This window comes from Ranitomeya imitator, chromosome 8, assembly GCF_032444005.1.
Source record: "Ranitomeya imitator isolate aRanImi1 chromosome 8, aRanImi1.pri, whole genome shotgun sequence".
Classification (NCBI taxonomy): Eukaryota; Metazoa; Chordata; class Amphibia; order Anura; family Dendrobatidae; genus Ranitomeya; species Ranitomeya imitator.
This window is the reverse complement of record NC_091289.1, coordinates 52,895,764-52,923,744: the sequence shown is the minus strand read 5'-3', so window position 1 is coordinate 52,923,744 and position 27,981 is coordinate 52,895,764. Positions and strand designations below refer to the sequence as shown.

The 27,981-nt window shown below is 42.5% G+C and overlaps 2 protein-coding genes across 3 annotated transcripts in view; one reads left to right on the top strand and one right to left on the bottom strand.

Moving 5' to 3' along the window:
- Positions 1 to 27,981, bottom strand: part of CENPP (centromere protein P) — a 406,761-nt gene that overhangs the window by 317,869 nt on the left and 60,911 nt on the right. The gene's annotated exons all lie outside the window — the stretch shown is intronic.
- On the top strand, positions 262 to 12,273 carry OMD (osteomodulin). Of its 2 annotated transcripts, XM_069736906.1 has the most exons (4): positions 262 to 347; positions 999 to 1,213; positions 2,460 to 3,411; positions 11,265 to 12,273. In XM_069736906.1, the coding sequence occupies exons 3-4, from the start codon at positions 2,478 to 2,480 to the stop codon at positions 11,585 to 11,587; spliced, it is 1,257 nt and encodes a 418-aa protein (XP_069593007.1). In that variant the 5' UTR covers positions 262 to 347; positions 999 to 1,213; positions 2,460 to 2,477; the 3' UTR covers positions 11,588 to 12,273. The 2 variants fall into 2 exon arrangements, with proteins under 2 accessions (XP_069593007.1, XP_069593006.1); XM_069736905.1 differs by lacking the exon at positions 262 to 347 and having other exon boundaries at positions 900 to 1,213.

Below are 27,981 nucleotides of genomic sequence, written 5' to 3'. Positions count from 1 at the left end.
AAATTATGAAGCTACACTAATACAACCAAAATAAAGCACATTCTTGTAATATTTTACCTTGGCTTAATGAACATGCTTCTTTGTCATAAAAACTTGCCCAGACAAGCCTTTAACAATTACCAATCATAGCAGATCAAAAAAAAAAAAGAAGATCTTGAAGTATCCACTAATTTCAACCAAACATTGGACAGGGTTTTCTCATGTTTTTTTTGCCTTACATTTTAAACCTTTGTCTACATATAGTTGTACGGTTGTATAGAGACCTATGGAAATATGCTCAGCCCCCAACAGATTGGCTAAAAAAATAACTCATTGAGGACGACATAAAAAAATTGGATCTACAACTGGTAAGGTATTGCTATTTTTTCTTACCACTACTATTTTTTCTTACCACTATGCATGGTTAGAACATTGGACGATCTGGAACCTGTCCACTTCTATGAATTCTAAGCTTGTGAGTGTATGTAGATATGTTTGTCATTGTAGCAATGATATTCTGATATTTTCTTTAAATTCAAACCAATTTGGATTCAACAAATACCATGATATTATTCTACAAGACTAGCATTTATAATATAACATACTCAATTGTAAAAAAAAAAAAAATATATATAATGATTTGGTGCTAAGTGGGCTTGGCGGTATATTAAAATTGTGACCAAACGCTGCATAGGTTGGAAAAAATATGCTAAAAATTGGTGATAAAAAGCAGAGATTTGCTATAGTTCGAGTGCTGCATATCTAATCATAGAAAGGTATTTGGCAATTTAGCAGAATTGAAAAAAAAAAGATCTGCACACTCCAAAGTCAAGTAAGAGTGATGCTCTGGCAATGGAGCGATGTGCATTTTATGTGCATATTCCTCTATTAAGATTTTTTTTTTCTTTGGGGAATTTCTTGCCACACCTCAAACCGAAAATAAGAAGGGACACAGATTAAACCCACTGAACTCGGCCAAAATCACAAAGCATATACTTTTTTTTTTTTTTCCTCTCTAGACTTACAATGAAAGGACACACATTAATTTTAGGCATCTAAGTCAAGGCAGCTTTTGCTAGTAAAGGACGGCTGCTCTTCTTCAAAGACAGTAAAGGAAATCTCTGTATCTAGACGGAGCTGGATTCTTAGCAGCATCCGGTGGTACATACTGAGGGGCTCCATACGCACAAGCTTTGCTTTCCATTCAGAGAAAACAGCAAGCACCATCACCCAGGTATGGCCACGATTTATGCTTTATAATGCAAACCAGGAGGGCGCTTCTTTGTGCAGACAAATCTGAAAATCAAAATACTCCTCTATTTGATGAGAAATTCTATTTGCATGCCAGGTCTAGCAGCTGTGTTTTATGTGAGAATTCAAACAAGTTTTATTGCTATTTGCTTTGTTACTTTTGTCATTTTTAGCGCTTTTGTACATTTGACACTGATTTGACAAACACCTCCCACCTTAAAAAAAAAAAAAAAAAAGTTTTGTAAGAATCTAAACATGGGCCAAAATCTAATATATTCTATGTCCTGAGGTTACATTCTTCAGATCTGACAATTAATACGGTCTATAGTTTTACAAATAATGTTTCTCAATAACACCGTAAAGTTAAAAAAAAAAGTTTTAAGTGCTATATATTATAAATTGGGTCAACAGGCCGGGGATAATCTTCATCTGTCAGTCTATTCATTATTAAAAGACTCAGATGCACAAGTATTAAGCATTGAAAGAAAGTTTTTTTATTTTGCAACTTATACATTGCAGAATATTTGTATTCCAGTGATATTTATAGGTCTGAATGGCAGGCAGGACAGTATGTATAGATAAGACTGCAAGTGTGACATTCACTTATATGTAACTATTTTATAGAATGTCAGCTATGGCCATCTACCTTTATTCCTATGTTGATTACAATGCTCAGGGCAAAAGTTTAGGTTTTACAGTAAAGCTACAGGGTAAATGTATAAAAATGACAATATAAGATCAACAACAGTTAAAGAGGCTGTCTTGTTGGGGGTCCAACCCTTAAGATTCAATTGGTCTCCCTAAAACATATACTTTCTGCATGCAAGTAGTTGGCATCTTTTTCCATTGAAAGTGTAGAAATTACACTCCCAGTCCAGCATTTCTGCTGGAACCTGTGGTAATCTGACCATAAACCTCAAAACTCAAAAAAGCAGCAAACAAAGGACTGAAACTTTTCTTAATGTTTTCTACAAATCACTAAAACAAATACATGACTGAAAGAGTGAAACCGCTGGCTATGAGAAACCAAGACAAAAACAATACAGAAGGGTACAAGGGAGATACTGTATCCTACTCAAAATATGGTGGATACATTTTATAACCGGAGAGGTAGGAGATGTAGAGTAGAGTAAAGCGAACAACATGTCGAACACACTTATTTCCAAATGATTTTTGTATCTTCTTTATAATATCAATGCAACTAAAGTTCTAAACCATTTTCTTCCAAGATTACAACTTTGCACAGCATGGATGTTCTTGTGCGGCTTTTGGCTCTAGCACTGATCTTTGCACCACAATCACTGTGCCAGTATGAAGATTATGACTATGACACAAATTACGACCCTGAACCGGAATCTCCATATCAGCCACCCATTCATTTCCACCACAGCGTAGATTATAATGTTCCAAGCGTGCCCTACTCCACTGATTGTGCCAAAGAATGCTACTGTCCACCGGCATCCATAGTCACCATGTACTGTGACAGTCGGAAGCTCAAGACCATTCCGCAAATCCCATCTCGCATCCAACAGCTCTACCTACAACACAATGAGATCGAGGCGGTGACTAAAAAGTCCTTCATTAACGCCACTTCTCTGCGGGAGATTAACCTCAGTCATAACAAACTGAAATCCAACAGAATTGACACCGGTGTGTTTGCTACATCTCCCCATCTACATCAAATATTCCTAAACAATAATGACTTGGAAGAGATTCCATCACCGATTTCTAGTTCCGTGGAAAGGATCTTTTTGGGTACGAACAAGATTAACAAAGTAAGAGATCAAGACCTTCAGGGCTTAGTCAACGTTACCATGCTTGACCTTTGCAATAATCGTATTGATAACATCAAAGGAAAAGCGCTAAGCAAGCTGACAAAGTTGATGCAACTCAATATCTGTAACAACAAGTTGTCTTCAATGCCTGCAAGCCTTCCAACATCACTCATGTATCTGTCACTGGAGAATAACTCAATTTCCAAGATAACAGATGATTATTTCGCAAATCTGCCAAATCTTATCTCCATTCGATTGTCACACAACAAAATTGATGAGGTTCCTTTGTACATGTTCAATCTGCCAAAGCTCATGGAACTGAACCTGGGTCATAACAAACTGAAGCGCATCTTCTATGTTCCCCGATCACTGGAGCACTTGTATCTGCAGGACAATGAGTTTGAAAGTAAGTCCTTTCACATTCCTTATTCCTTGTGTCGGTCAGGTCCGATGGGCATCTATGGTCTTGATCTGGAGCTTTCTCTCTCTCCACAATCATTGTCCTCCTTCCCTGCTTCATGTGGATGACACGTCTTACGTCATCCACACAGTGTTCCCCAATCACGCTCCTGCGCAGACGCACTCCTCTACTGAGGGAGAGCAAAGTACTATAGTGAGCATGCATTGGCTTCGCTTCCAGGTCGTCGGTGCTCTCTTGCCTTTACGTACTACAGTAGTTAGCTCTGTACTCGCCAGGGCAAACAGAAGTGCGCCTGCACAGGAGCGCGATTGGGGGCCACTGTAAATGACATAGAACGTTTCATCCGCATGAAGCAGAAAAGGAGGTCAGCGATTGTGGAAAGGGAGGAGGTGCCAAATTAAGACCATCGACGGCCATCAGACTGGATTGCGCCCTATGAGGGTCTAATAAATATTTTTTATGCTATGCAGAGCGGATATACATACAGAATACTAGAATGATGTACAAGAGGCAGTAAAAGTGGTGGCTGTACTTTGTATTGGGAATACCTGGTGACAAGATTCCCTTTAAATTGGAATTGCTTATGGTGGTGAATGGAAGTGAAACACAAATGTGGTATAGAGAGGATCTTTTGCTATATTAGAGAAATCCCATTTATGTCAGCAAAATAAGTCTAGTGCAGCTCATGGAGACACGTCAATAGAATCAGGCTCTCAGATTACATATCAAAACCTGCTCACAGTCTCTTTAAAGGGGTATTCTCCTCTCCAAGATCCTATCCCAATATGTAGTAGGTGCAATATTCGTAATATTAGCATATCCCTCCAATTAGAAATGTAGTATAGTTTTTCTGATTCGCAATGTCTATTTCCTCATGTGCAGGCATTGTAGGACCTTAGGTAACCATGGTTACAACCACTGATATAGTGACAGTTTACTAGTTGCTAGTGGTCATAACCATGGGTACCAAAGGTCCTGCAATGCCTGCACATGAAGAAAGAGACATCGAGAATCAGAAAAACTATACTACATTTCTATTTGGAGATATAAGTATATGCTATTATTATTATTATTATTTCACCTACTACATATTTTGATAGGAACTTAGAGATGGAAATATCCCTTTATGGTTTTGCATGTGCATGAAAACTATAGTCAAATTTGTACAGAATGTGATAGAATGTGATATGTATATATTTGTGCTCTGTAGAAATCTATGGATTACTGTTCTGTGCCAATCTGAGCTTGCGTGGGGCCAATATAATGACTTCATATTTTGGATTTCTCCAAGTTTGCGGAGAGGACTAGCTCCACCTATTTTGATGTCGGGCTGTGCTTTGCTCTCTCAGCCAGAATCCTGTTGCCGCCTTCCGTCCCCTTTTCATTCTCATTTTACTCTTTTGCATTACGTGTATGTTTGGTTCCTGAAAATTTACATTTAGCCCCCAGCCATGTAACGGATAATTAAAAGCTGCTTGGTTTTGATCTGGAAGCCACTCCCCCCCCCCCCCCCCCCAGATATATTTGAGATCTGGATATATTTTTAAACGTGTTTTATTGGAAAACGTTCAATAGACAATACAATATTGTAACGCAGTAGGTAAAAGTATCAGCAATCAGAAGACATTATTGGTATTGGAAGAATCGATAACAAAAATGTAAAAACTAAATCGCATACTTATCCTAAGTATAAAACTGTGCAAGTGCTAACCATTGATGAGCGAACGTGCTGGGATAAGGTGTTATCTGAGCATGCTCGTGTGCTAACCGAGTGTCTACGGCTTGCTTGAAAAATATGTTCAAGTCCCTGTGGCCATTCAACAGCCGCAACACATACAGGGATTGCCTAACAAAAAGGAATCCATACATGTGTTGCAGTTGTCTTAGAGCTACGAGACATGCATCGCGGGGTCTTGGGCATATTTTTCGAGCACGCTGAAGACTCTCCATTAGAACCCGAGCATGCTCAGATATCACCTTATCCCAGCACGTTTGCTCATCACTAGTGAGAACATAAGCCGTTATCTAAATCTCACAGATTATCAAATTCAAACATATGCAATTAATCACTTGGCTATTTGTCTGAACAAGTGTAGACTAGGAGGTCTGGGCGCCATTGTTTCATTGCATGGCTTCAACTTTTCAACAAGGTTTGACGCATACAAGCACCCTGGTATTGTGTCCAGGAGATGAGTAAGCCTAATAATAATAAAGGGCTGGACAATTGAGTTTCCAGAATCAAAAAACCATTAGGTTGACTCTTTACTTCCACTAGTCCATTACATAAGGGTAAGATGATATCATGAGAAGAAAATCTGCCCGGGGGCATAACATTTCTGACACCGTCATAACCAGAATATAACCGGGAATAGGTTATATAACATCGTTGGTTAATAAAGGAGTGAGCATATTAGTAGACACAGGTGGGATTAAATATTCTCCAGCTTCTCCTCCGGGATGGAATAATGTCCCTTCATTTGTCTTGAACTGGAAGAATTGCATATTTAGCTATTTTATAAAATAAAGTATACAGAGCAGAAATAAGTCCTGTGGGGTCCAGCGACTGCAGCATCCGCTGAGGGATTATCTAGAGATGGATGTAGTGGTGGGGGTTCTGGAATCGGGTTGGTAAGTGATGGTGCAGTTGTAGGTATCGGTAAAAAGCTGTCTGGGGTAAATTCTATTTTGAATATGTGCTTAGATTATCAAGAGTGTCAGCTTCAACCCTAGTCCAGAAGTCTGTATCTGCAAGTCACTGCAAATGTAGGAAATGGGGGAGTAAAGAAGTCTTTGGTACAAGACAATTGAATTTAAAGAGTAATTACATTTTCATTTTTGTCTAATAATTTTGTCCAGCATGGAAAGATATTACATTTTTGTAAGTTGCCTTATTAGAGAATTTGTCTTTATTCCCGTAAAAGAAAAAATTGCATGTAATTGGTTACCAGGTCCATGATTTCACCAATGTGTTTGCCTGCCTTCAACTGAATTGATATCAGAATGTGCTCGTTTGGAGGACTGATGATGGCAGTGAGGGGTCAGCTCAGAATCTGTGTCGGGAATAAGATCTGGGGGAGATTGTTCTGATAAACACAACACTCAGAGGACACTAGTGCCGCCCCTTTCACTGCCATCATCTGCACTCCAATCGAGTACATGCTGATACCAGGGCATCTGTAGGCGGCAAACAGGCTGGGGAAAAGCAGGGTTTTGGAGGACACTTACAGCGCTTTTATTTTTTTTAAATAAAATTACAAGTTGCCTAATAAAGTGTTTAGCAAAGTTTCATAATTTTCCATGCTGGACAAAATTGTAAAAAAAATAATACTAGTTTAGTTACTCTATCTACAGTGTTTGCTGCCATACCTTGTGTCCCCTCTTTTGCATTGGTAAGGTTCTGTAATTAGACCTTTATGTTCCTAACAGTATGGGTCATAATGTGGATAAATTGGAAAAAGTGGCTAGGTGTACCTCAATTGTGGCAGGAAGTACTGGAGAGAACCAGGTCCTTAAAAACTTAACCCTGTCTGCAAGATGATATAGAAATGAGTTTATATATAAATATACATAAAGGGTTCTTCCACTACTAGGATATTGATGATCTATCCTTAAAATTGGTCATTAATATCAGTGGAAGTTCAACACCCAGCACTCCCACTATCAGATATTGACAGCCCGGGTACTGGATAGATGTAGGGAGTAGGGAGCTGAACACCGGAGCCAATACTCTGATTAATGGCTACTGTTGGGCACAGCAGATCAGATGCTATTATTTCAATAAGAGTTGATCTGCAGAACCTGTCTGAGGCCACTGTTGATCTTAAGAACCTGTCTGAGGCCACTGTTGATCTGCAGAACCTGTCTGAGGCTACTGTTGATCTGCCGAACCTGTCTGAGGCCTCTGTTGATCTGCAGAACCTGTCTGAGGCCACTGTTGATCTGCAGAACCTGTCTGAGGACACTGTTGATCTGCAGAACCTGCCTGAGGCCACTGTTGATCTGCAGAACCTGTCTGAGGCACTGTTGATTTGCAGAACCTGTCTGAGGCCACTGTTGATCTGCAGAACCTGTCTGAGGCCACTGTTGATCTGCAGAACCTGTCTGGGGCCACTGTTGATCTGCAGAACCTGTCTGAGGCCACTGTTGACCTGCAGAACCTGTCTGAGGCCACTGTTGACCTGCAGAACCTCTCTGAGGCCACTGTTGACCTGCAGAACCTGTCTGAGACACTGTTAATTTGCAGAACCTGTCTGAGACCACTGTTGATCTGCAGAACCTGTCTGAGGCACTGTTGATTTGCAGAACCTGTCTGAGGCCACTGTTGACCTGCAGAACTTGTCTGAGGCCACTGTTGATCTGCAGAACCTGTCTGAGGCACTGTTGATCTGCAGAACCTGTCTGAGACTACTGTTGATCTGCAGAACCTGTCTGAGGCCACTGTTGATCTGCAGAACCTGTCTGAGGCCCATGTTGTTCTGCAGAACCTGTCTGAGACTACTGTTGATCTGCAGAACCTGTCTGAAACTACTGTTGATCTGCAGAACCTGTCTGGGGCCACTGTTGTTCTGCAGAACCTGTCTGAGGCCACTGTTGATCTGCAGAACCTGTCTGAGGCCCATGTTGTTCTGCAGAACCTGTCTGAGACTACTGTTGATCTGCAGAACCTGTCTGAGACTACTGTTGATCTGCAGAACCTGTCTGAGACTACTGTTGATCTGCAGAACCTGTCTGAGACACTGTTAATTTGCAGAACCTGTCTGAGGCCACTGTTGATCTGCAGAACCTGGATGAGGCACTGTTGATTTGCAGAACCTGTCTGAGGCCACTGTTGACCTGCAGAACTTGTCTGAGGCCACTGTTGATCTGCAGAACCTGTCTGAGACTACTGTTGATCTGCAGAAGCTGTCTGAGGCCACTGTTGACCTGCAGAACCTCTGAGGCCACTGTTGATCTGCAGAACCTGTCTGAGGCCCATGTTGTTCTGCAGAACCTGTCTGAGACTACTGTTGATCTGCAGAACCTGTCTGAAACTACTGTTGATCTGCAGAACCTGTCTGGGGCCACTGTTGTTCTGCAGAACCTGTCTGAGGCCACTGTTAATCTGCAGAACCTGTCTGAGGCCTATGTTGTTCTGCAGAACCTGTCTGAGACTACTGTTGATCTGCAGAACCTGTCTGAGGCCACTGTTGACCTGCAGAACTTGTCTGAGGCCACTGTTGATCTGCAGAACCTGTCTGAGACTACTGTTGATCTGCAGAACCTGTCTGAGACACTGTTAATTTGCAGAACCTGTCTGAGGCCACTGTTGATCTGCAGAACCTGGATGAGGCACTGTTGATTTGCAGAACCTGTCTGAGGCCACTGTTGACCTGCAGAACTTGTCTGAGGCCACTGTTGATCTGCAGAACCTGTCTGAGACTACTGTTGATCTGCAGAACCTGTCTGAAACTACTGTTGATCTGCAGAACCTGTCTGGGGCCACTGTTGTTCTGCAGAACCTGTCTGAGGCCACTGTTGATCTGCAGAACCTGTCTGAGGCCCATGTTGTTCTGCAGAACCTGTCTGAGACTACTGTTGATCGGCAGAACCTGTCTGAGACTACTGTTGATCTGCAGAACCTGTCTGAGACTACTGTTGATCTGCAGAACCTGTCTGGGGCCACTGTTGATCTGCAGAACCTGTCTGGGGCCACTGTTGATCTGCAGAACCTGTCTGAGGCCACTGTTGATCTGCAGAACCTGTCTGAGGCTACTGTTGATCTGCAGAACCTGTCTGAGGTCACTATTGATCTGCAGAACCCGTCTAAGGTCACTGTTAATCTGCAGTACCTGTCTGAGGCCACTGTTGATCTGGAGAAACTGTCTGAGACCCATGTTGTTCTGCAGAACCTGTCTAAGGCCATTGTTGATAAAAGAATAACTGTTAGCACAGCAAATCTTGGAGGTGCCACACAGTAGGTTCCCAAACCTTATAACTAAGTATCAAATACCGGGTACACTCAGGGATTTTTGGCGCAAAATCAAAATTTAATACATACAGTAGCCACTAGTTACACAGTGTAACTAGTGGCTACTGTATGTATTAAATTTTGATTTTGCACCAAAAATCCCTGAGAGTGCCCGGTATTTGATACTAAGGCCACTGTTGATCTGCAGAATCTGTCTGAGGCTACTGTTGATGTGGAGAACCTGTCTGAGGCCACCGTTGATTTGAAGAACCTATCTTAGGCTACTGTTGATCTGGAGAACCTGTATGAGGCCACTAAACAGTGTACCGAGCTGTAGGGTTTCACTCTTTACATCCTGGTGTTGCCAGCGCTGGTAACAGCTGATCGGTGGGGTGCTGGACTCCAACTGATCTGATACTCATTACCTATTTTAAGGGTAGATCAAAGATATAACAGAGGAAAAGCCCTTTAACTTTCATATGAAAAAGCTATGTGGGGAGAACATTAACTCTACAAATTACAAGTTACCTTTTCTGGGTTGATGGCATATTGAACCAATTCTAAGAGGTTGAGGAAATAAGTCCAGCACTGTATGTACATAAAATCCATTTTCTTTAATCCATAGCTTCAAATAACATTAAAACAATTACGTCATAGTCCAGACATTAAAATCATACGCGTTTCAACGCAAGAACGTGCGTCTTAATCCTAAGGCTAGGTTCACATTGCGTTAATGGGTTAACGCTAACGGACAGCGTTGCACGGCGAAAATGTCGCAATTAACACCGTACAACGGGTCCGTTAGTGCACCCATTGACAGCAATGTTATTTCTGCCTGTAGCGCATCGCTAGTGCGTGCCATTTTCGGCACGCGCTAGCGATGTGCCGTTCTTTTATGACGGACCTTGGATGCTGCTTGCAGCGTCCGAGGCGCGTCCGAGGTCCGGTCCTCACTAGTGCAGATCGAGGATCTGCGCTAGCAGGGACGGCAAACGCGGACCAAAAAGAAACATTGCGTTAGCGCAATCCGCTAGCGCTATGCGCTTAACGGATTGCCCTAACGCAATGTGAACCTAGCCTAAGAGGTGTAATAAAGTTTAAAGGGGTAGTTCTCATCTACGATACGTATGGCGTATCAAAAGTACATGCCATGTTCTCAGTCCTGAGAGAAAAATATAATTCCCCCCCCGAGAGGTGTTTTCGTTATTTGCAACCTAAAAACTTTGTCAAGTCATTACTAAAAAATTCTACCCCTCCCTATACCTTTACTCCGTTTGAACAAAGATGCCGTCAAAATCCACACGCACCAGGCATTATATCACTTCTCTACTCGTATATCACCTCCCCCTCACATAGGCACTGTTTAAACTACACTTCTCGCCGGGAGTCTGATATTGGTTCCACTCTAACTGATTTAGAATGGTCCCAAATTTGGTCCTCTACTGGAGGAATATTAAATACCCTTATGCTGGAAACTAATTATAAGGTGTTGCCAGGTGGTACCTGACCCCAGCCAGAGTGGCTAAGGCAGTCGCTAACTACTCTCCAAACCAACGATGGTTACACAGTGCCCATTAGTAATTAAACATCCCTGTTTCTAAGATATGTGCCACTCCAATTTTTATGAAAGACGTTACATGTGAGCAGTCACACACAAATGTTTCTGTATTCAGATAACTGGGGGCCACACAGAATGGCATCATAGATCACACATGACCCTCTGGTCATAGTTTATGCCCCCCGCCCCGACTTATAATACTTATGCAGTAAAAAGCTGATAGAATAAAATCGCTCACAGAAAGATAAATATTGTATATCTAACTGTATTCCACATATATTTCCCTAGAATCTGTAAGCAACTTGAAATGACATTTTCTTTCCATTCTTTCAGCAATAAACATAACACTAATGTGTCCAGTAATGGATCAGTCGCAGCGACTAACTTACCTGCGTGTGGACCAGAATCGCCTGAAAGGACCTGTGAGCACACTAGCTTTCCTGTGTTTCCCTCACATACATAGTATTTATTATGGTGAACAGAAGCGCATTGCTGGCGACAGTCAAGTGCACCGAATCCCTCCGTACCCGCTGCCAGAGGAGGCAAGATATGAGGATGACGACGACGATGATGACTTTCCCCAGTATCACAGAGAGGAGCATGGGCCAACAGTGGAAGAGGACGAAGATGAAGATGACTTTCGTGACTACTATTAAATAGCTAAAGGGTTTGGAAGATTTTTCTTTTTTAATTTTGTTTCACTTTTAAAAGTGAAAAATATATTTCTTAATGCTTTGAAGTGCTAACAAACTGTTTCTTTTGCCTTTGTTCTGTAAAAAAAAAGGTAAACGGAATCTGTCACCAGGTTTTTGCTACCTAATCTGAGAGCAGCATAATGTAGAGGCAGAGACCCGGATTCCAGCGATGTGTCACTTACTGGGCTGCTTGTTGCAGATGTCTTAAATAAAATCCCTGTTATATTGGCAGCAGATTATCATTATAGGACAATTTGGCCTCATGCCAGGTAGTCTGCCCAAGCCCCTACCACTAATTGGCAGCTTTCTGCCTATGCACAGTGCACACAGAAAGTGGCCAATCAGTGTTGTGGGCGGGGTTATGCAGAGCTCAGCATTCAGAGAACTGCAACACAAACAGCATGTAAATATGTTTTTAATCAAAACTGCGGCACCCAATAAAGTAAGTAGCACATCAACAGAATCAGGGTCTTTGCCCCTACATCATGCAGCTATCAGATGGGGGGAGCAAAAACCTGATGACAGACTCCCTTTAAAAATATGTTGCTTTTTATATTTAATGGGTATGAACACCTTTGACATGGACAATTGTATTGTGTTTTTACATATGCTAGTGGTTACCTTGAATTAAAAGTTTCAGGATGTAATCTCGATCTCATTTATTTTCAGACTGCCTGATACCTTGTTCCTTAGATCAGACTTTTCTCCTGTGGGCAAGTCACTCCCAGTAACCCATGCTGCATGTGAGGCCTGTGACTCCAGAAAGCTACCCTCATTTTAGTGCTAAAATGCAAGATTTCCTTCTGTAGTGCTTTCTCCTTCTAGTGGGCGATTTTCCCCTTCCCATGCAAACACCTCAGTGGGTTCTCCACTTGTTTTATATGTACTGTGATACAGTACAGCCTGATCCATCTGCCATCCTTCACAACGTAGATTATTTTCTCCTTCTCCAAATTCTGATCTGCTGTAAAAAAAATAAGTCCCTTCCTACCAGGGTTGCCAACTTGAATTATTTTTTTCCGGACAGCTTATTAGTGATGAGTGAATATACTCGTTACTCGAGACGTCCTCCGAGTATTTTTTAGTGCTCGGAGATTTAGTTTTCATCGCCGCAGCTGAATGATTTACATCTGTTAGCCAGCATAAGTACATGTGGGGGTTGCCTGGTTGCTAGGGAGTCCCCACATGTACTTATGCTGGCTAACAGATGTAAATCATTCAGCTGATGTGAGGAAAACTAAATCTCCGAGCACTAAAAAATACTCGGAGGACCCCCGAGCGTGCTCAGGAAATCTCCAGTAACGAGTATATTCGCTCATCACTACAGCTTATCACAAAAGTCATGGACAGACAATATTTTTTATGGACACTTTGGAAAATCATAATGATAAGTACGGTAATACATTTCTACAAGATATAATTCTGGTACGAAGACATCAGCTGCATTCACTAACAATAATTACAGTCAAAATAAACTGTATACTGAATACACTCGAGTATAAGCCGACCCGAGTATAAGCCGAGGCACTTACTTTTGCCACGGAAAACTAGGTAAGCTTATTGACTCGAGTATAAGGCGGGAATGCGTTGTCCCCCTCATCCCTATCCTGCTATGTGTGGCTCCCTTCGTCCTCTCCTGGTATGTGAGGCTCCCCCTATCCTGGCATGTGGCTCCCCTCGTCCTGTCCTGGTATGTGGCTCCCCCATCCTGGTATGTGGGGCTCCCCTTGTCCTTTCCTGTTATGTGTGGCTCCCCCTGTCCTGTTCTGGTATGTGTGGCTCCCCCTATCCTGTGCTGATATGTGGCTCCCCCTATCCTGTCCTGGTATGTGGCTCCCCCATCCTGGTATGTGGGGCTCCCCTTGTCCTTTCCTGTTATGTGTGGCTCCCCCTGTCCTGTTCTGGTATGTGTGGCTCCCCCTATCCTGTGCTGATATGTGGCTCCCCCTATCCTGTCCTGGTATGTGGCTCCCCCCTGTCCTGGTATGTGTGGCTCCCCTGTCCTGGTATGTGTGGCTCCCCCTATCCTGTCCTGGTATGTGGATCCCCTGTCCTGTCCTGGTATGTGTGGCTCCCCCTGTCCTGTCATGTGGCTCCCCCATCCTGTCCTGGCATGTGGGGCTCCCCCTATCCTGTCCTGATATGTGGCTCCCCCTATCCTGTCCTGATATGCGTCTCCCCCTGTCCTGGTATGTGCCTCCCCTGTCCTGTCCTGGTATGTGTTGCTCCCCCAGTCCTGGTATGTGGCTCCCCTCATCCTGTCCTGTTATGTGTGGCTCCCCCTATCCTGTCCCGGTATGTGGATCCCCCTTCCTGTCCTGGTATGTGTGGCTCCCCCTGTCCTGTCATGTGGCTCCCCCATCCTGCCCTGGTATGTGGGGATCCCCCTATCCTGCCCTGATATGTGGCTCTCCCTATCCTGTCCTGGTATGTGCCTCCCCTGTCCTGTCCTGGTATGTGTTGCTCCCCCAGTCCTGGTATGTGGCTCCCCTCATCCTGTCCTGTTATGTGTGGCTCCCCCTATCCTGTCCCGGTATGTGGATCCCCCTTCCTGTCCTGGTATGTGTGGCTCCCCCTGTCCTGTCATGTGGCTCCCCTGTCCTGTCCTGGTATGTGTGGCTCCCCTGTCCTGTCCTGTTATGTGTGGCTCCCCCTATCCTGTCCTGGTATGTGGATCCCCCGTCCTGTCCTGGTATGTGTGGCTCTCCCTGTCCTGTCATGTGGCTTCCACTGTCCTGGTATGTGGCTCCCCCATCCTGTTCTGGTATGTGGGGCTCCCCCTGTCCTGGTATGTGGCTCCCCCCGTCCTGTTCTGGTATGTGTGGCTTCCCCTGTCCTGTCATGTGGCTTCCCCTGTCCTGGTATGTGGCTCCTCCGTCCTGATCTGGTATGTGGGGCTCCCCCTATCCTGGTATGTGGCTCCCCCGCCCTGTCCTGGTATGTGTTGCTCCCCCTGTCCTGTGGCTCCCCCTGTCCTGGTATGTGGCTTCCCCTGTTGTATTGCATGGCTCCCCCAGTCCCGCATTACTTGGCTCTCCAGGACCCGCATTGCTCAGCTCCCCCGGTCCCGCATTGCTCCACTTCCCCTGTCCGCATGGCTGTCCTCCCATCCCACATGGCTCCACTCCCCCCCCTTCCCCTTGTTGTATGCATGGCTCACATTGCCTCCCCCTCCCCGTCAAACTCACCCTCCTTGCGCCTGCATCTACATCCCTGTATCTCTGTTATCACGGCGCCAGGGGCTATTCTCTCCTCTGCTCAGCAGTCACGTGGTACTGCTCATTAAGGCCTATGGGAGTGGAGACGCGTCCATATTCATTACCTTAATGAGCGGTACCGCGTGACCTCTGAGGAGAGGAGAGGAGAGCTGCCGGCGCCAGGACAACGGAGATGCAGGGACGGAGATGCAGCGACGGAGGGTGAGTGTGTTGTCTTCTGTTAGCCGGTGACTGCTGCTGTCACTGTGCCACAGCTGCCGGCTTCTGCCGCTGCTACACCGCTCCCCCCCCCCACCAGTGTTCTGGACAATTGACTCGTGTATAAGCCGAGGGGGGGGGGTGGGGGGCGGCGATTTCAGCACAAAAAATTGTGCTGAAAATCTCGGCTTGTACACGAGTATATATGATACGTTTCTTCATCTCGCGAGACCACTAAGTAATCTGGGTAATTTCGCAATGCATCCTGGGAACGGAAGATGGCGGCAGCCGTGCGCGTATCGCCGGAGCTTCAGTGGATCCCGCCGGAGGGTGAGTATATAATTATTTTTTATTTTAATTATCATTTTTTTTTTTTAACAGGGATATGGTGCCCACACTGCTGTATACTACGTGAGCTGTGTAATATACCGCGTGGCTCTGTGCTGTATACTACATAGGCAGTGTTATATACAATGTGGGCTGTGCTATATACTCCGTGGGCTGTGCTATATACTGCGTGGGCTGTGCTATATATTACGTGGCCACTGTTATATACTACGTGGCTGGGCAATATACTACGTGGCTCTGTGCTGCATACTACGTGGCTCTGTGCTTTATACTAAGTAGCTGGGCAATATACTACGTGACTGGGCAATACACTACGTGACTGGGCAATACACTACGTGACTGGGCAATATACTACATGTCTGTGCTGTATACTACATGGCTCTGTGCTGTATACTACGTCGCTGTGCAATATACTACGTGACTGGGCAATATACTACGTGGCTGGGCAATATAATACGCAGCTGGGCAATATACTACGTCACTGGGCAATATACTACGCGGCTGGGCAATATACTACGTGACTGGGCAATATACTACGCGACTGGGCAATATACTACGCGACTGGGCAATATACTACATAACTGGGCAATATACTACGCGACTGGGCAATATACTACATAACTGGGCAATATACTACGTGGCTGGGCAATATACTACGTGGCTGGGCAATATACTACGTGGCTGGGCAATATACTACGTGGACATGCATATTCTAGACTACCCGATGCGTTAGAATCGGGCCACCATCTAGTATCATATTTGGCCACAAAGTAGTTGGTAAAACAGCAGGACAAAGTTACTTATTCATTGTACATATTATAGTACATATTAATACATTACTTTTATTGTTAAATTTAATGATAAAAAATAAAAAAAAACAAATCTTTTGTTGGATATATGATATCTATTGCATATTTAGCAGGGTCTCACCGACCCTCAGTCAGCTATGAGGAGCAATTGCTAAAACAAAACTATGCACAATCCAAACTTTAAAAAAATCTTAAGGTCTTGCAATGCCCACATATGAAGGAGACATAGTGAATCAGAAAAACTATACTACATTTCTAATTGGATGGATTTGCTAATATTATTATTATTACATCTACTAGATATCGGGATAGGGTCTTGGAGATGGGAATATCTTTAAGTTAAAGAATGATTCCAATCTGCCTGTTTCACTGCTTTCACATTGCCTTGGATGCCTCTTTTCTTTTCTGCACAAAAGCAGTGCTCTTGATTGACAGTTCCGGCTACTATCACTTTGATTACTTTAGCGCTCCCGTGGTTCCATCTACACAACATTGAAAATTAATAGGAAGCACTTTGAAAGCGGGGACACATGAATGGATCGAATGGGTGGCCATAACCAGTAGGCAACACACTTGAGCAGAAAGGATTATCTAGAGACATGGGCACTATTGTCGCAGCAATAAATAAAGCATTAGAATGGATTTTATATTTTGGCCTCCTATCACACGGCAATATGGGAACAACCCTTTACAGCAAGGTTAAGTTACTAAAAAAAGTAAAAAAAACAATAAAAACAAAAAAGTTGTGTAACAACGGCAAGGAATCACTGTTTTTTTCAGTGGCTGGACAACCTCTTGAACTCAATAATCAAAAAAGTTGCAATCTGTAGTGACAATGTAAATATGAAATATGAATAGCAATACTGCTTCTGGATACTATGAAAAAAATGAGATGCTTAGCACATAATTTGGCCAATTCATTACCGGCCGACGAGGAGGTGGTCTCAAATCTGCTGGGTCCCAAGTGTCGAGTGTGAATACCTCTCTAAGACTTAAGTCTAAATTCCTGGGTAGATGTGAACACCTCTCTTCCAAGTCTGATTTTATGGGTAGCTAGGACCCTGTTGCAATTAAAATCCACCACATGCTGAAGAGCGGAGTGCTCGGTCAGAGAGCTAATATACAAATGTCAAGAGACTGGCTGCTGGGCATGCATGAACTGGCCAAATTAAGTTGCGTAAGTTCAGATCCCTGTATAGAGGGTTAAAGGGTGATGGACAGGGTTCCCCCGGGACCTGCTAGATGAAGACACATGCACAAGCCTGTCCGTGGAAGAAATATAAAGAGCTGCCAGACTTCTATGGATAGTGCTCCATTGCAAGATCTTATAATTGAGATGGACAATCCAAAAACATGTTAATATGAGTATCAGTTTCCTATGATTTGGCCCTAGAATTTACACACACAGTGTGTGTAAAAGATATTACAATGTTAGCCCCACACAAAGGACGAAGATGAATGAATAAAGTATTTGTATTGATTTTGCTGAATCGATAAAATCAACCATCAATGTTTGATCTCCAGAAAGTAACCATTAGTGGCTCTTTCTGATGTTTAGACGTGTTTTCTGGAAATGGGTGTTTGAATGTTGATAATTAAGTAGATGTGGATAGTTCTACATGTGAAAGTCCTGTCCACATCGCGTTTGGGTTACACGTTGGAGGTTTACATTCTGAGGAAAGGAGGGAGTGTTTGTTGCCAGGATGGATGGATGGAAGTGTGTCCCTCCTCGCACTCTGTACGCCTGCATGTGTGCTGCATACAGTTATCGGTTCTATACTGACTCTTTTCCTGAAGCTGCACTGGCTTCCCAAACAGTGAGCACCTTCTATCCAGGTCATATCTACCAAGGGCGAGCCTTGACGACTTCACCATGTTCCTGCCCCACAACAGTCCTGGAGATGAATCAATACTCCAAACTCTGGGGTTGTGAGTGCAAGTCATCCAAATAGGCACAAACACTGCTTATTCATCTGATAGATGGATGTCTGGGAGTTAGGCCAGTGCCCGTATGGGTTCAGAGAGGGAAACAGAGCAGCCATGATGCTTATCTGATCACAAAGATCTAGGAGGCATCTGCCAGAGCTTTAAGCGCAGCTCTAGTGTGTGCCTACTGTCTTGGTGAAGAGTCATCATCGTCTGCCCACCACACATAGTTCTCAACTGTGCTACTTTGCTCCCTACCCCCTGTTCTTCAGATGTAAGAGTTGAGAAAAGATCCTGTTATACCCCTTTTGACTGAGGTTTTGCCCCAGTATAAAATGTAAAAACTTAAATCTTAAATCTTGATTTCTTTCTGCATATTGTTTAGTAAGCCAGTCCATATTTTTTGACGTTGTAAAGCTGCAGCAGCTTCGTGCGCAGTGAAGAAGCAGTGACCCACAAATTCAAACACAAAAGTCTCTTTTAATGTGTTTCTTCACAGCATTAAAGTCCACTTCACATAAATGCATATAACTTTGGTGATCAATTTACACCAGTTCAAAGTAATGCATATCACATGGCTTTAGATTTGCGGTCTCCTAAACAGGCCAGACTTTCCTTATCCAGTTTCCCTGGGCGACCGCACGCAATGAGTAACTTCCACCCATTATAATGCCCATTCATGTACAGCCACCTTTTTTTTACTGTAAGTAGGACCTTATTCTAATATAATTCTAAGTAGAAAAAGTCAAATAAAAAAAAAAAAAAAAAAACAGCAGGCAGAAGTAAGCAGCAAGTATGAGCAGACATTCATTATCCAAATCATCTGCATGAAGATGGTTAATTGGTGAAAAGACACTGCAGGATTGCTACTGAATCTTAATACACATGCTTTATGGTTGGTGCCAATGCATGATTAATGCAACTCAGACTAATAAAAAAGTTTTTAAATAGATAAAAAAATACAGTTTATTCACAACCTAACTTCAAATGTGGAAACCGAGATTTATTACAACCTACCCGAAGTCTGGAAAATATATTGTGTTCGTCTGATTGAAAATTTAAAGAGACTGTCCAGAAGTAAGGTAGTGCTGACTTATCCTTAGCATAGTTCATCAATATAAGATGGATGGGGTCTGACACCAGGCATCCTTGTAGATTGTGAGCCTTCGCGGGCAGGGTCCTCATTCCTCCTGTACCAGTTATGACTTGTATTGTTTAAGATTATTGTACTTGTTTTTATTATGTATACCCCTCCTCACATGTAAAGCGCCATGGAATAAATGGCGCTATAACAATAAATAATAATAATAATAATAATCCTCTCCAGGAATCAGCTGTTTGTAGCTCCTATGGTGACCAGGCGTATACAGCGTATGGAGCGGAATTACGGCGATTCTTTAGACTTGTGCATTGCAGCTCTGTTCTTATTCACCTCAGTGGGTGCTGGTCTGCAGCACCTGAGATCGGCCACCATACATTATACAGAACTGTGCTGTTCTGTTTTTGGACACGGTGTGCTTCTGGCCTCCAAGAGAGCTTCAAAGTCCTGACCGGAAGGGGTGCCGGGTGTTGCTCCCTCACTGGTCTAAGACTGATGACCTAACCTTAAGATAGGTCAAGAATTTATAAGCTCTTGACAATCGCTCAATCAAGATTTCATAATAAATAGTATTTGCAGTGTTTACACCAGCAGACATAATAAAACGTTCTAATAATGTCAATGTTTAAGGAAAGTGACAAGTCACCAGCTTTAGGGGAGACAGGGCAGAAACTGAGAACAAGAATGAACTCTCATCCCAATACAATAAGAGAAAAAAGAATGGATCTACCTGTGGCAATACATTTTTGCCTCCCCAATCATAACATTATGGGCATGAAATTACTTGTATTAAAAGTTAACTTCAAATCTTAAAGAGACAGAAGAGTTTGGGAATATAAACTGATGATGACCTTTGACACGCTCAGCGCAGGAATGAATATGTCGCATGGATTTGTCTTTTTACATCAACTAAGGAACTAAGGAGTTTGCCCCTCAGACCATGAGGGGTCATCACAACAGAACCAGACACCAATCAGAGGACAATAAAACATTCCTTATCTAAGAACTGGCCCAAAATTTATGGACATAACTGTTTATCACTCATGGTAATTCTGCTTCATGTCACCTGTCTTATCTAGGTTTTTTTTTCTGTGATGTGTTGTGCATAAATATGTGATTCTCCAGAATTTCTTTCAGTCTATTTCTGATGAAGAGACCTGAGTAGTCTCGAAAGCTTGCAATTTGTTACCATCTTTTCAGTTAGCCCTTAAAAGGTATCAACCACTGAGGACTCTCTATTCTAAATAAGACACCAGCTGGACATTCATTAATCGGAAAGAGCCTGAATGAAACGGAATAATACCGTATCTTGGAATTCTCCACCTGCTCTTACTAATGGATGTTTGCAGGGATATGCAAGGAGTTATTTCAATTTCAAATTCAACTTGTCTGATATCAATACAACAGGAGTGGGATCTGTCATCAAAAACACAATGAGGCACGTTGACACCAATTTGTAACTGCAATGTAACATGCAAAATTTTCAACGATAGCACGAGACGATAACATGTCTTTAGTGTGGCCACTGAACTACTTGAGATACATTACTGCAAGTATCAACAAATAAGTCCTCGGAGCTCCACGAACTATGACTTTAAACAATGTCACTAGATCTAATGACCCACTCTGCTGCTGCTCCTTCTGACTGTGAGATTAGTGCTCCATTCTTCATGTCTAAATATAGCTGCTGAAAAGGTATTAAAAGCGAGGTGGAAAGTCTGAACCATATGTCCCAACTTTCACAGTGCATAACGATGGACAAATCATGCGGTGCGCGTAGCTTTGACCAAACCCCAAGCCAAACCCATTTACTATTTCTTTCTACCCTGGCAGGAAGAGATGTCAGAGGAGCAGTCGCAGTGAGGGACATTCAGCAGACACCGGAGACTTCAGGACGTAGACCCAAATCCAAGGCTGTCCCACTGTATCCGGGATGAGCGGATTGATTTGTGGGATTCCAGTCCAGCCTCCAGATCAAGGGTACCTGGCTTCTAGCTGGGTCTCTTACCTTCTGGTGTTCCCGGCTCACCTTTTGCTTAGCAAGGGCTGGTGTTAGGCATTTCTCAGACTTTCCACCCACTCTCTATTGGATATTTTTTTTTTTTTAAATAGAGCACCTATCTCAGATGGAAGGATAAGCAACAGAGATAAGGCCATTAAGTATGAAGTACATTAGAAATGTATGATCACATGAAAGTTCAACTCTCCTCTGATTTAATTTGTGGTCTTAAATTGGCTGAGAGAAGCTCTGTAAAAGACAGATACATTAGTTAATCATTCCTGATATAATGCGGATGAAAATAGTATTGAACGCGTCACCAATTTTCTAAGTAAATATATTTCCAAAGATGCTATTGACATTAATTTCTCACCAGATGTTGGTAACAACCCATCCAATCCACACAGTCAAAGAAATTAAACCCTAGATCAGTGTTCCCCAACTCTGGTCCTCAAGAGCGACCAACAGGTCATGTTTTCAGGATTTTCTTAGTATTGCACAGGTGATAATTGCACCACCTGGACAGGCAAGCATTCAATCACCTGTGCAAAACTAAGGAAATCCTGAAAACATGACCTGTTGGTCGCTCTTGAGGACTGGAGTTGGGGAACACTGCCCTAGATGTTCATAAATTAAGTTATGTGTAATTATGAGAAATGACACAGGGAAAATGATTGAAAACACTTACTGAATTTTATTTCATACTTCGTACATATGCCTTTGTTGGTGATGACCGTTTAAAAACGCCTCCTGTATGAAGAAACTAGTAGCATGCATTGCACAGATGTGATTTTGGCCCAATCTTCCACACTAATACTCTTCAAATCCTAAAGGAGCCCGTGAGATCTGTGAACTTTGAAAATTTATGGAAGGAAATAAAGCTCATTTTATATTCAAGCAAGATGATTGGCTGGGCCATTCTAGTAGCTTTATTTATTTTTTCTCTGAAATCAATCAAAAATTTCCTATGATGCATGTTTGGGATCATTGTCTTACTGAAATGTCCACCCTTGTTTCAACTTCATCATCGTGATAGATGGCAGCAGATTTTTATCAAGAATGGCTGTGTACACGTGATATGGAGTGCCTTTTGGCCTCCAAACATGGTGGGTATTATGACATCCAAAAAGTTAAGTTTTGGGCTCATCTGACCAGACTATATTCTCTTACTATTTCACAAGCTTGTCTATATGTTGTTGAGGAAACTTTAAATGTGCTTGAACATGCTTTTTGTTAGAGTCTTGCATGGTGAGCGCGGGCCATGGAGGTTGAGTGCATCACTTATAGTTTTGTTGGAAACAATTGTACCTGCTGATTCCAGGTCTTTCTGTAGCTTTACATAGGTAGTCCTTGGCTCGTGGGCAACTCTTCTGATAATTCTTTTCACTCCTCAGTCTGAAATCTTGTGAGAAGCACCTGGTTGTGGTCAATTTATAGTGATATTATTTATTTTTTCCTTTTCTGGATTATGGCCCCAACAGTGCTTACTGGAACCTTAGGTAGTTTAGAAATTCTTAAACAATGCAGTATGTTTTGCAACAATAAGGTTGCGAAGGTCTTGAGACTGCTCACTGGTTATACCCATCAGATGGTTCTTGTGTGGTACCTTGGTAATGAGACACTTTTTTATCAGCCATCAGTTGAACCAGTCGATGTTATCTTTCACTAAATGGCAGGATTGTTTTCTAATTACAAAAAAGATGCAATTTAAAGCAGAAGGACACTATTGAATATAGTGGGTTCTGTCTGTTTTCTATTTTGTACAGATTTTTTAAACAGAATAGTGCTTTTTGTTCTGTTCAAAATGGCTAATCTAGCTATAAACTGGAGTTATGTGTATTGAAATGACAGTGAAAAATTATCTTAAACATTTATGTATTGGTAACAATTTTCATTAGCATGGTCTTTCCCTCTCCTCAGCAGGAAGGAAACACGATCATTCTATTAACAGTACACAAAATGGTTCTTGTCACTATCATCCTTATCTCCTACATATTCTCTAGTAAAGCAGTGGCCAAATCAGGATTTCATAAAGACATCCCCAAGTGTCTTATTTTCCAAAATGACAGACTTCCAGCCAGCTGAACAGCAGATGTTTTATACTTCAAACACAGCGGAAAGAAGAAAATGGCTAATAAAAATAAAGAGATGCAGAACCTGATATAAAATTAACTGTACATGTGTCTCATCTTATTCATAGATAGTTACTCCACAATTAAAGTGAGCATCTTGTGAAGTCTTAATTTTGTTCACATTTTTTCTGGGGGTAGATTAATTTTTGGCCTTTAACGCTGCCATAATGCTGGTCATATGCATTAGATGGTTCTGGATAGATAGCCGTCAGCCGAATCTGTGACCCTTAGCCCCATACACATGTTCCTACTAGGGCATGGAGAGCAAACCTCAGGTGTAGACACTTCTGGTAAAAAATTCTCTCCTTGAGAATTTTAAGGCCAGACTGTTGAAATCCAGCCGATTTGTATCTCCCTGAAGACTGCTGTCTAGGGGAGAGTTGGGTGGCTCCACACATATTAGGTCGCCCAGTCTGGCTAAAATTGGTGCATGATATCACGTTCCATCCACCAATGCCAAGTTGCATGACAGACTGTCCAGGAGTTGACTGTTGCTTTAATCCAGGTCTGGGAGGAGATCCTTTAGGAGACCACCCACCGCTTCATCAGGAGCATGCGCAGGCGTTGTAGGGAGGTCATACAGGTATGTGGAGGCCACACACACACTAATAAGCGTTATTTCCTTGTCTTGATGCATTTCAACTGAAGTTGGATCGGCCTGTAATTTGATTTTCCACTTTGATTTTGAGTATCATTCCAAATCCAGACCTCCATGAGATATTCATTTTAATTTACATTGTTCATTTTTATGTTGTATTGCTCTCAACACATTCTACTAATGAATAAAGATTTTCAAGTGGAAAATTTTATTAACTCATATCTAGAATGTGCGATTTTAGTGTTCTCGTTAATTTTATGAGGAGTGTATGTCCTCAAGAACAGCATCTCTTATCAGTTTACATGCTGCCAGAATGGTGCAATCCTACGGCATTGGTTCCTACACTGAAATCGGTGGCCTAGTAGGCAGAAGGTGTACTGATGCACTGCTGAGCTGACTGTCAGGCTGTAGCGGGGCATGGTTTCAGACACCGCTCACTGTATACTGGAGAACTGTCTTTGTATTGTGGTTAATGGGATCATAATCGCACAAATATTTGCAAACTGAAGACGAAATGGGGCAAACTTCAGACCATAGGCAAGAAGGGAGGTATCACCCTGGGATTAATGCTTTCTTCCACTAAAAATAAGTTACTTGCGCCTACGTCTGTTTCCTATAGCTTTTCTGTGTTTACGGGAAAAGCCGTGTTTACGGCTGAAAATTCCTTAAGTTTCTTTGCAGCCACCCCTCAAGTTAACCTCTGTGAATTTGTAACAATTCCTGGTGGTCGTATACAATTCCAGATAATGTAATAATTCCAGTGGGGGAATTAGTTCCAGTGGGGGAAATAACTATTTGACCCCTTGCTGATTTTGTAAGTTTGTCCACTGACAAAGACATGAACAGTCTATAATTTTAAGGGTAGGTTAATTTAAACATTGAAAGATAGAATATCAAAAATAGAATCCAGAAAATCACATTGTATAAATTATATAAATTGAATTGCATTTTGCAGTGAGAAATAAGTATTTGATCCCCTACCAACCATTAAGAGTTCTGGCTCCTACAGACCAGTTAGACTCTCCTAATCAACTCTTTACCTGCATTAAAGACAGCTGTCTTACATAGTCACCTTTATAAAAGGCTCCTGTCCATAGACTCAATTAATCAGTGAGACTCTAACCTCTACAACATGGGTAAGACCAAAGAGCTTTATAAGGATGTCAGGGACAAGATCATAGACCTGCACAAAGCTGGAATGGGCTACAAAACCACAAGTAAGCTGCTGGGTGAGAAGGAGACAACTGTTGGTGCAATAGTAAGAAAATGGAAGAAATACAAAATCACTGTCAATGGACATCGATCTGGGGCACCATGCAAAATCTCACTTCATGGGGGTATCCATGATCATGAGGAATGTGAGAGATCAGCCTAAAACTATAATGGGTGAAATTGTTAATGATCTCAAGGCAGCTGGGACCACAACCACCAAGAAAACCATAGGTAACACATTACGCCGTAAAAATTTAAAATCCTGCAGTGCCCGCAAGGACCCCCTGCTCAAGCAGGCACGTCTGAAGTTTGCCAGTGGGCACCTGGATGATTCTGTGAGTGATTGGGAGAAGGTGCTGTGGTCAGATGAGACAAAAATTGAAGTTTTTGGCATTAACTCAATTCGCTGTGTTTGGAGGAAGAGAAATGCTGCCTATGACCCAAAGAACACGGTCCACACTGTCAAGCATAGAGGTGGAAACATTAGGTTTTGGGACGTTTCTCTGCTAAGGGCACAGGACTACTTCACCGCATCAGGGAGAATGGATGGAGTCATGTACCATAAAATCCTGAGTGACAACCTCTTTCCCTCTGCCAGGACATTAAAAATGGGTCATGGCAGGGTCTTCCAGCAAGACAATGACGCAAAACATACAGCCAAGGAGTGGCTCAAAAAGAAGCACATTAAGGTCTTGGAGTGGCCTATCCAGTCTCCAGACCTTAATCTCATAGAAAATTTAAGAAGGGAGTTAAAGCTCTGAGTTGCCAAGCAACAGCCTCAAAATCTTAATGATTTAGAGATGATCTGCAAAGAGGAGTGGACCAAAAATCCTCCTGACGTGCGCAAACCTCATCATCAACTACAAAAACATCTGTCTGCTGTGCTTGCCAACAAGGGTTTTTCCACTAAGTATTAAGTCCTGTTTGCCAGAGGGATCAAATAATTATTTCTCACTGCAAAATGCAAATAAATTTATATAATTTATACAATGTGATTTTCTGGATTTTAATTTTGATATTCTATCTCCCAAAGTTAAAATTAACCTACCCTTAACATTACAGACTGTTCATGTCTTTGTCAGTGGGCAAACTTACAAAATCAACAAGGGATCAAATAACTATTTCCGTCAATGTATATTGCTTTGCTTTTGTGTAATACATGGGTCCTAAATGGCATAGAAAATTGAGCAAAATAGTTAAAGTGAACCTGGCATGTAAAATAATGCTATTAACCTGCAGATATGGGGTTACTAGCGCTCTGATTCCGCGTGGCTGCCATGAGGAAATTAACTTTATTCCTCCCAGCAACCTCCGACAATCGGTCACTTAGGTGCGGTCGGCGTGTCTTAGTACACAGTGAGTGGCAGCTGCAACCACGCCAGCGGAACGGTCAGCTGGCTCAGCAGGGCATCAGTACAGAGCAGGCTGTCAATGAGTACTAGGGATAATGTTACAGATAGCGATAGTGATGTATTGAGTAATGAGTGAAAATGTGGCGGTCGCGTCTCTATGACTGAAAGCAGGAGGCTGCAGGGAGGAAAAGAATTAACTTCCTTCTGGTAGTCGGCCTGTCAGTGTGGCAGTCGCACAGTTTCAGAACACTATTAACCTACAAATTTACCCATATTTGCAGTTTAATAGAGTTTTGTTCACATGACAGGTTCCCTTTAAGCAGGCGCACAAATACACTTTACTGTAAGTATTGGCAAGAATCGCTATTGCATGAAATTTTCCAGTTCTAAGTGCCAGAAACACATTACTTAACTACAACGTTATCCCTGCTAAGTATTCCACACTACTAAAACAAAAGAACATCTGTTGAAAGTTTTCTGGGTTTTTTTTGGTGCCTAATAAAGTCAGACATCTCCTACAAAATGAATTGCAAATTAAGGTATTAAGACTCAGACAATTAGAGAAAAAAAAAAGTTTAAATTTTTACGTTTCAACTATATCAAATAGACAAAACCTGCACACAAGACGCTCTGCGTTGGTACAACAAAAATTAGATACATAGATGAGATGAAAAGGAGCTGTTCCCACAATCACTACTTCTTAGAAGTGCCCCTTGACAAGAATTTGATGATAAAGTGCCCCCCGACTAGAACCTCTAGCAATCAGCAGTGATCTGTGGAGAAACTTGGAGTTTTAATTTCCCTGGAGAATAACCGCAAGGAAAACAGAGGAGAAAATAAAAATGTCACTGTCTATAAAGCTATAAAGTACAAAATGGAAGTGTCCTATATCGATCAATCTACACAGAATGTTAAAACCAAAGAACCATTTGGAAGGGATATTGCCATCTTCTAATATTATGGCTTATCACTGTAGCATCACGAGGAAATGATAAACTAATACTGTATTTTAATTTGGGGGGAGATTAACACCTCTGGGTCCACTAATAACTCAAAGAATGAAGAGATAAAGATCCCTCAGCCTTACCCTGCACAGATCCATCATGGGGGGGAACTCAACAGTCGGACCCCACGATCAGTAAGTGATGGCATATTGAAGCCGTTACATCTTGAGATGGCATTACTACTTGTGTCTCCTCAGTTGTTGCAAACAAGGCTGTGGAGTCGGTAAACCAAACCTCCGACTCCTCAATTTCCATGACACCGACTCCACCAAAATGGGCTCCGACTCCACAGCCGAGTCGGTAAGCCAAACCTCTGACTCCGACTCTTCAATTTCCATGACACCGACTCCACCAAAATGGACTCCGACTCCACAGCCCTGGTTACAAACACTTTTTATTTCGGACCAACCTTGACACTTGAGGTGAAACTGAGTATTCAAACACTGGTGATCATAGGGAG

Excerpts from the sequence above, each read along its gene's own strand:
- OMD (XM_069736906.1), top strand. The coding sequence starts at position 2,478 with ATGGATGTTCTTGTGCGGCTTTTGGCTCTAGCACTGATCTTTGCACCA. Across the intron at positions 3,412-11,264 it reads GCAGGACAATGAGTTTGAAA|CAATAAACATAACACTAATG; the intron begins GTAAGTCCTTTC and ends CCATTCTTTCAG.